Source organism: Gallus gallus, chromosome 5, assembly GCF_016699485.2.
Source record: "Gallus gallus isolate bGalGal1 chromosome 5, bGalGal1.mat.broiler.GRCg7b, whole genome shotgun sequence".
NCBI lineage: Eukaryota > Metazoa > Chordata > Aves > Galliformes > Phasianidae > Gallus > Gallus gallus.
In genome coordinates, this window is record NC_052536.1 from 51,287,972 (window position 1) to 51,297,445 (window position 9,474).

The 9,474-nt window shown below is 41.7% G+C and overlaps 1 protein-coding gene across 8 annotated transcripts in view; it reads left to right on the forward strand.

The window, feature by feature from the left end:
• CEP170B (centrosomal protein 170B) overlaps positions 1–8,070 on the forward strand; it is a 55,326-nt gene extending 47,256 nt beyond the window's left edge. For all 8 annotated transcript variants that reach the window (XM_046941948.1, XM_015287858.4, XM_015287859.4 and 5 more), the window contains 5 exons: positions 416–559; positions 1,417–1,505; positions 2,040–2,133; positions 3,116–3,167; positions 3,894–8,070. In XM_046941948.1, coding sequence (XP_046797904.1) covers positions 416–559; positions 1,417–1,505; positions 2,040–2,133; positions 3,116–3,167; positions 3,894–4,129 — 615 coding nt within the window. In that variant the 3' untranslated portion in view covers positions 4,130–8,070. The remainder of the gene's footprint in view (positions 1–415; positions 560–1,416; positions 1,506–2,039; positions 2,134–3,115; positions 3,168–3,893) is intronic.
• Positions 8,071–9,474: the final 1,404 nt, after the last annotated feature.

Consider the following 9,474-nt stretch of genomic DNA (forward strand, 5'->3'; position numbering starts at 1 on the left):
CTGTATTATCGGTGGTTTTGTATTGCTTTTTCATCTCTTCCATGTGTTACTAAATGGTTTTTGATTTAGTGTCACTTTAATGTTGCATTGATATATTAAAACATAAGACGTGGGAAAACAGGGCCTTTTTGAATTTTAGCCTATATTCCTATAAGGCGAAGGTGTTCTTTTCAACTGCTTGTTCAAGTCTCAAAAGCATAAAGTGGAACAGCCTCACTGAGTTCCATAGGATGACTCCAGTGGGTAGATGTTTGCAGGATTGGGGTCTAGAATTGTGCTTAGGTACCCATACCTGTCTAAACAAGACTTGAATGAATCAGTGTTCCCCTGGGGCTTGCCTGAAAATCTGCGTTACCTGCAGTGAGTGGCTGTGTGCCTCCTTCCCTACTAATTTTAATGACTCATTATTTCCAAGTTGGTGCAGCACATTCCAGAAGCAAGTCTGAACTACCAGAAAGTGCCTCCGGGATCAGTGGAACTGAAGAGTTTTGACCAAAATATGAATGATAATAGAGAAGATGATCTATCCAAAAAAACAAGGACACGAAACCGTGAGGAGGCAAGCCAACTTTTTCTTTACTTTCTAACTTACTTATGACGTTACTTGCAGTATGCACATCTGTATCAACAAAAGAGAGCTCTTGAGAAATAATATTAAAAAGAGAATAAAAGGAACAGAAAATCACTCTTTAAAGCTGATACTAACTGGAATTCTCCTCCACTAAGATGTGAGGCTGGATCACTGATAGGGAGACATTCAGCGGTGGAGCCCACTTTGGCTCTTACACTTTTTCTTAGAAAGGAAAACCCCAAATGTCTCAACTTTGAAATGTGCAATGTCAGTGTTTTCACGTCATGGATACTCTTCCATAAGCAGTAATGGCACCTTATTTTTCTGCAGAGGGCATGCTGCCAGAGCTGCCCTTGGAACAGCCATGCCAGAGTCAGGATATGCCTGGCCAAATGCCAGGATATGTGACCACGAGAGTGGCTTGAAATCTGATAAAAATCACTTCAGAAGGTTTCATTGAGACTGCTTGTGGGAGTTCTTGGCTTGTGAGTGTTTGTTCTTTGTTTTATGTGTGTGTTTGTGTGTATGCACGCTTGGTTCCCCTCTTGGTTTTGGGGGAGAATCTTTCTGCGAGACTTCTAAAGTCTCATAGAAAGCACTTGTGTGTCTTCAAACAGCTCTGTCTTCCTCTATTCTGCTAGAAAAAGTCTGAACAGGTTACTGCTAATCTTTCTGCCAAAGTGCTGCAACAAAGCTGTACATCATCTCAATCTCTCTTGAGCCTTGAATATCATCCCTGTAGATAAAGATGCTTCAGTGAAGATCATTTACTCTGAAAATGTCCAGGTTTTTTAATGTGTCAGTTCTGCTAAAATTGCTTTATCTCATTGTCTCTTTTATTTTAGGTCATCTTTGACAACCTGATGCTGAACCCAGTGTCCCAGTTATCGCACACAATCCGTGAAAATACAGAAAACCTAGCTGAAAAAATGAAGTAAGCAACTTTTTGTCCTTGGCCTGAAATGCTGTCAGTCTGCTTGTGGAAGATAACAAACTGTCATTTTTGAAAGACTTATTATCAAGGTGCAGGGAGTCGATGTGGGAAATGGAGGGTGTAGTGAAGGAGAGGTAATGTGATTATTTGTCATTTCTTTTCTCAGATGTTTGGCCTTTGGAATTCTAGTGCTGGATTTGTAATGCCTGTTGTTGCATTAACTTTGAAATGCTGCCTGAGGAAAGAGAGGGAAAAAAATGTATTCCTATTGGTGGATTGTCTGCTCTTTCCTCCCAAGGCTCTCAGAAAGCCTACAGATCACCAGGGCTTGTGCAACAACAAAGCTTCTTCTTGCTCCAGAAGCCATCAATTACAAACAATCCAAAGTCCTTCCCTGAATCAGCCGAAAGGAGCTTTGTCCTGTCACTAATCCACTAATCTCCTTTGTTGCCACATCTTGTGATAATTAAGTCTTTTAAACAATCAGCTTTTGGGTGGCAATTTTAAGACCCGTTTCACATTTTTGTGCTGCAGGATTTTGTTTCAAAACTCAGAGAGGACCTGGGAGGAGATGGAGGCCAAAATTAACTCTGAAAACGAAGTGCCAATTCTGAAGACATCAAACAAGGTACATGTGAACAAGTACATTGCTGAGGGCTTGTGTCCATGGAAGCTTTGTGAAAAATGAAAAGAACAAGTTCTGACCCTTCTGAAACCCATTTCTGAAATTGGTAGTCCGTTTGCACGTGTTCAATTGCTGTTTCTTGTTGCTGTTTTCAGTATGACAGTGTGAGTTCCTCCAGCTGTTCCGCTAGTCACTTTCACCAAAATCTTCCCTTCTTCCTTAATAATTCATCTTTGGATACCCAGTCCCTTAGCAGATGTTCAGGGTCATTAGATTCCATTTAAACATCTTCCAAAGCACCATGTGGCTGCCAGAGCTTTAATTGCAGATTGGTGTTTCTCCTGTATTTTTTTCACCTGTTACAGTTCTATAATGGGGCAATAAAAATGTGCCTCATCCATAGGGTGTTTGTGCTCTCATAACTTCTTACTCTTATTTATGGGGACTGCCTGCATGGATTTCAGTGTAATAATGGTCTCAGCAAGCCTGACTAATGCCAAGAGTACACGTAACTCTTTGCAGGACCTGTGTCTAAAGGTTCAGCACTACACCAGTATACACATGGCCAATTGCTTTGATTGCAAACATCTTTGTATATGTGGTGGTGAAGGAGTGCGAACGAGCCTTTGCACAGTTAGTGTCTGGCTATGTGGACAGTTCATTTGGCTAACATTTCAAATCCACTAAACCACTGTGGCTATGAACTGGGTGGTGTAGTAGCACCTGGGGAAAGTAAGGCAGAGCAGAGGTCCCACACACTGACCAAATACACCTAAAGACAGATCACAGAATCATCGACACTAGAAGAAACCTTCAAGATCACGAAGTCCAACCATAATGCTATATTTGTCTTTTCTGTTATATAAACAGTGTTGGAACTGACTTTGAATATTTTTGATTGGAGAGGTCAGGAAGAGTAGGGCTAGATTCTTAAATTAGTTGAGTAATTTTTTCCTTAACTCTCTTCTGATGCTTTTGTTTCTAGGAAATCAGTTCTATCCTGAAGGAGCTCAGGAGAGTTCAAAAACAGCTGGAAGGTTGGTCATTTGAAATGTGCTTTTTCTTTCCTATGCCAATAAGTTTTACAGAATAAAACGATTCGCCTTGATTTGCCAGTGAAAGCTGGGAAGGGCTGCACGTGTAGTTTGCTCTGTGCTCTTTGAGTGCATATGGAACGAACAGTACATTTATTTTGTGCTGCCAGTTTTTTGTTTTCAGAAATTGTTGACTTTTGAAATGTGGAAACTGTTGCTGTGGCAATGCTTAGTTTGTGGTAATTAGGATATTCACATGAGATGAACTGGCAAAGGTCTGTTCTGCTGGAAGAAATATTTAGCAGCTCTTTCCACCAGTAAGTTGTATTCTGCTTTTGGACTGTGTAAGTGTTCACACTGACTTGAATCTTGTACATAGAGCTCTGTGCCATAGAGGTGGCAAGGTGATCTCAATAGCTGCCTCTTACATCATCTGGAAGCTTAATAAAGACATACAAAAACACAGAGGAGTCATTTCAGCCTCCTGCTATATGCAATTTGATGATGTAGTTTGTCTTTTCTAATTCAACCAGAAAGTTGAGTGTCCTTGTAACTTCAGTTTGGAGAGGTTTTGCTTATTAAAGCTGCTTAAGCTGAGGAAGAAAACAACATAATTAAAATGCACACAAGTACTGCCAACAGTTCTATAGCCTTCAAAATGAAGGGAAGCAAACTTCTGTCTGGAAACTGCCGAGTGCTGCTAATATGTCTGTCTCTTTTTTTCGCCAGTGATAAATGCTATCATTGACCCTACTGGAAACTTGGATGTAGTTGCCAGTAACAAAGCATCTTCTGCTGCTAAACAATCAACAGCCACTAAAGTCAGGACTGCTAACACTTCTGGATCCACACTGGAGACTTTGTCCCCAGCACAGATGAGAAACTACACACAGAAGTCGAACTGTGGGTCTTCTAGCTTGCAAGATACAAATTTCATTCCAGATGGAGAGAAATACGTGATCTGATATTTTGTATTGCTATCATATTGTAATCTACTGTAGTATTGTGTGTGAGTGGTTTGTGGACAGTTTGTGTGGAGCAGTTGTTTAGATTGCTAATACATTGCACAGAAGAGAGGAATTTATGCTGTGAGGGTGAATGGCAAGTCTGTGTATGCCTTTGAATCAAGACTAGCACTGTGGAGCAGCACATGTTCAGCATAGAGGCAAACTGATCTTTAACAATTTATTCACTCTTCCAGTGTGCCATAAGCAAACAGGCTTTGCATACCCTCCGTTCAGTACTGCCGAAGTGCAAGTGTTCTTGCATCAGCCTATTCATCATGATTCAGTGGTAACGAGGCGCAATTTAAGAAACACTTTTTTGGGTACTAGATTTGTTTTGGTTTTGTTTCCTTTGTTGTTTTGTTTTAATTGTGTAAGTGAGCATTGCAGCTCTGTTGGAATCCAGGTGCAAATCCAACAGAACGATGGTGCAATATAGTGGGTTTCTAGGAGAAACCCTCACTACAGTTCTCTAAGAAGTCCTTTTCAGCAGTCTTAAGAAGGCAACCACACTGAAGTTGTACATTTTTATGTTTTTTTCAGCCCCAAAACTAAAACAAGACATAACAATCCCTTTTTTTCCTCTCTTGGTCAAGTGTAAGAGTTGTTAATTGTGTGAATGCTACGACTACTAACGCAGCTGCTATTTTGGATGTTTCAGTCCCAAAATTATTTGTAGGTACAAAAAGTTGAGTTACAGTTTAGCTTGCCAAATTTTCAGTACAGTTGCTGTCCTTACAGGTTCAAAAGATTTGCTGTACAATCTTTCACAATGAGCTACAAATGCTCCTGGCTGGGCCAAAGACTGAGATGGTTGTGATTTAGCTAACTGTTAAGAGAAATGTCTGTTCCAGTGGCTCACGTAATAAACTTAATTGCATAGCTGCTGTGAACTGGTGTGCACTTGATGGCACTCAAAAAAGAATGGCAGAAATGTAGCTCCTCCTTTATGGTTAGCTCTGCTATGAATTTCTTATTCAATACAAAAGTGCTTGAAAACCACCATTCTGTGCTATTCCTTAGGGACTATCTGCCAGTGTCAAGCACTTGGTATATTTGGGATTTTTGTCTGGATTTTGTCTGTTTTTTTTGTCTGTCTCCTAGACATGAATGGGTATTACATGCAGTTGCACTAAGCAGTTTCCTGTTGAAAAAGCATTGCGTTTTGTATTCACCCTTTCAGTTACACTGCAAAACCCGAAGCAATTTTTCTTACTTTTAAGAACAAAAGGTTTGTTTTTTGAAGGGACCTCTTCCAGATGTGTTTGCTCCCAGTTTTCTCCATCTTGTAGTAATTCCTTTGTCATATTTCCTGGTCCACAAGCAGTAATCAGGTAGAGAAATCCTTCCATAGTCATGGAGGAAACATTTGCTGGGAAAGGTGAGCAGATGAGTTCCACTTTGCCCTCATACAGTGTAGTTTAACCAGTGAAAGTGGAACCCCAAGCTTGACTGCTGCTTCTTGTGTGCTGACTTTATATTTTGGGGTGGTAGTGAATCCCTTAGTTAGCTTCAGTAGTTACCTGAGCTTTTCTGCTAGAATGTCATGAAGTGGGAGCCAGCTAAAATAATTTCAATAAGTAGGGATGCTCACAGAGAGTTTAATCTTACTAGCAAAGAGCATGAGGGCCTTCCTGGTGAAGCCACTGGGAACTTTCAGTCTATTTCAGCAGAAACAGGATCAGTCCTGTGATGGGAGGATGCCAGCAGGCCATTACCTTCTCTTGACTCTGCAAGATGCTGGCTGGCAAACAATAAGTTCAGATACCCTTCCAAGATCTCCAGCAGGTTATAAGACTCATCTGCTTGTGTGGAAATGCTCTTCCATGAAGAAATCTGCTGAATTTCACATAAATGAAAGCAGAATAAAAGGAAAAAAAAAAAAAAAAAGAATTTGCCCTTGATGTTCTTCTGCCTGTAATATATGCACTGTACGTTCTTCTGCCTGTAATATACTGAATGTGTTCATTTGGTTGCTTATTCTGATCTGTATTTTCTTGAGATGCCTGGCTGTGTCCATGACGAATATCCTACGTGGTGGTATTGTTCCTGACATATGACACATGTCATATGCCCTTCTCTGTTAGGGCTCAGTATGTCCAGGTGCTACCCCAACTCACTAGGAGTTGAAGGACCTTCACAGATAAGGTGTTGCTGTTAGTTTCAGTTTTGCTGTAGAAACACATGGATTACTCAAACATCTGACATTTATTGTTCACTACGTTTCTGCATCTTCCTGGCTATGCTGTAGTGGATTTTGTTTCCCTGCAACACATCCTTGATGTGACTTCTGTTTACTTTCACTTGAAAATTACTTGATTCTTCCTTCTTTGGTGAACACATCAGGAATGGATTTTCATCCTCGATTGCTTTGCTCTGAATTGGAGAGAGAGCCTGCAGCCATCTGACATCAGCCCACCAAATATGGGACCTCTTCAAGTACGGGATGCAGCAGTCCATGTCTGCTTACAATTCAGACGTGTGTATGTAGGGCTGGGGGGAAGATGCACAGCTTGACTTATTTGTGACTCAGCCAAAATACACAGTGCTTCTGTGTGCTGACACAGCGTTCATGCTTGGATCTTTGTATTCAAAACACTCTTGTTAGTGATGAAATGCAACCTATCTTTTCTTGCATTCGCCGCTTCTGAAATACATACACTCCATTTGCACTTGTCTGCTCCGATAAGCCAAAGAGCAAGCCACACAACTACAGTTCCTTTATCCTTTGGTCATTCTTACAGTGTGCATGGCCATGAAAACACGCCTCTGTGTGACTGCAGTATAACTCCCCAGGTGTATCCTGCTGCCCAGGCTCAGTGTGTAGGAAACATGATGGCTTTGGTAGGCTGTGTGTGGAGCTTGGTGGGGCAGCCCTGACCCGTGGGCAGTTCTCATACCATTTTGCTTTCGTGTGTTTTGTATTTGACTAAAGAAATGTAACAAAGGGTGGGATTTTCAAAGCTGTAGGGAAGCAGGTGCTCAAGCCCTCTTGGGCTCCCAGGGGATTTTGGGTGCCTGATGCCACGAGCACCTTTCAAAATTCCAACCCTCGGTTCTTCTGCTATACTTGAAAACCATGTTCTCAGTTCAACGCTTTCAAATGTAAAAACCTGTTCTTTTGTTCTGATGGAATGAATGTAAATTCCTGCGAGAATGTGTGGGAGCTTTGCTAGCGAGGACCTTAACCGAGCTACAGCCATGTGCTGTTGTGGTTGTGCTCCAGGAGAAAAGTCTGCATCACCTTTGAGTACTTTAGTAAGGGTAAAACTAGTAGAATGTTTACATCCAGCCTACTGGGAAGAAAGGGGAAAAAAAAAAAAGGAAAAAAAACAAAAAGGGTGGAAAAAAAAGTGTAAATAAGTGCAAATTCTACTAGTTTTTCTTGTGTTGCGGATCACAGTAGCTATTTTTGAAGTTGTGCATAACTTTTGCAAAGACCAGACAGAGCTACATGTCCACATCAATGTGCCCCGTGCTGAATCGTGCCTATTTCACTATCTGCTGTCGTTATGCTGCTGATTCTGCTCTTCTGAACTGTTCACTGGATCATTCCATTTGCATGCAGCACAAATGCAAGCTGAGCTGTCTGAAAGTAAAGCTGAAACACGTCGGTATAACTTGAACTGATTAATGACTTTCTCTTTCCCACACCCTCTTGAAATGCTGTGTACAATTCTGATTTGTTTCTCCCACCCTGATTTTTTTTCTGCTTTTTTTTTTGTTTGTTTGTTTTTGAATGGTAATTTATTTTTGTTTGGATTATAGGCAGTATCTGTACATTTTGTTCCAAGGTGATATTGTGGACATCTTTAAGAAAAAAAAATAATAAATTGTTATTTTATATAATTTTATCATAAAGTTGCTCTAATAAATCATTCTTTTATCATGTGACACTACAACTCTGCATTTCTGTGTGTTAATTTGGGGGAGGGGAGCGTATGTTCATACCAAATTTTTCAACTGCCTGTTTATATTGTTGTCAATAAGCACAGGTTAGGGAAAGGATTGTGAGCAGCTGGAGGCTGACTGTGCACCTGGATCCCTTCTGCTGACACCTGCTGGCACAGATACATAGAGGCCTATGGGACATGGGGGGGGGTCCCCTCACCTCTGCCCCCAGAGGTACAGGATGAAGTCTGCATGTCCCATGGCCTGAGGGTGGTCTTACTGCTGAGTATGGCACAGTGATCATCAATTTTGGTTTGAGTACTATTTTACTGTGTTGCCATGATTAACAGTGGTGTTTTTAAAGGTTAAACCCAGCCTGGGTATGGTTGTGCCCCAGTGCTAATGATAGAAAATGGTGACTTTACCCACTCTTGTGCCCTCAATTTATATGTATTGGAGTTTACATCTGTGAAATTCTCTTTGCTACATCCCTGTCCTCCTTTCTTCCTGGAGTTCTCTCTGACTTTCGCATCCTTCCTGGCACTTCATGAACAACGTTTACTCCTCCTTTCCCTCTGCACAGCTTCAGCTTCACCCACCCCACTTTGCAAACTAGAGCACAGGGCTGAGTTGCACACACTGTTACCTCTCCACAGGCTTTCTCAGCGGTGCTGAGAGGTATTTGAGTTTGGATGCCTTGCAAAGTAGCCTTTTGAAATCAACAGTGGCGGCTGGGGGTGTGGTCTCACAGGGAATGGTTTCTTCTGCCTGCTGGTGGCCTGGTGGGCTGTAAGAGCTGTAGCGCATCTTCACCCAGGAAAAGCAACTGCTGTGAATTAGTGAGACCACTGGGAGCTTTGCAGATCAATGAGGAGGAATGTAATATTTGTAATGCAAAGGTAGAACATACTGAAGTTTTCCCTAACGTTTGTAGGTCATATTTCCTAGGTGCAGCTGGAGGGGCAATGAAAGAGGAGTGATGAGACGGAGACGGAAGAGCCCCCTCTGAAAGAGCAATCAGAGCTACAGCAGTTGCTGGTCTCTTTTACATTGAAATCAACACTTCTTCCAACCAAAATACAGCTAACGAGCTCTGAATGTTGTATTGAAAAGAATTATTCCAGATACGGAACGTGGAGCAGCCTGCCCACAGAGGCGGTGGATGCCCCATCCCCGGAGACAGCTGAGGTCAGGCTGGACGGGGTTCTGAGCACCTGATGGAGCTGTGGGTGTCCCTGCTCAGTGCAGGGGAGGTGGACCAGATGGCCTTTAAGGGCCCCTTCCAACTCCAATGGTTCTATGGCTCTATGATGTGTGATATGCTAAATGTTTCACATCTGAGGTTAATCCTTCGTGGTATTTACTGAATTATTCAAACAGTTGAAATTGTGAGTAAATCTTTAAAAACATTTTCA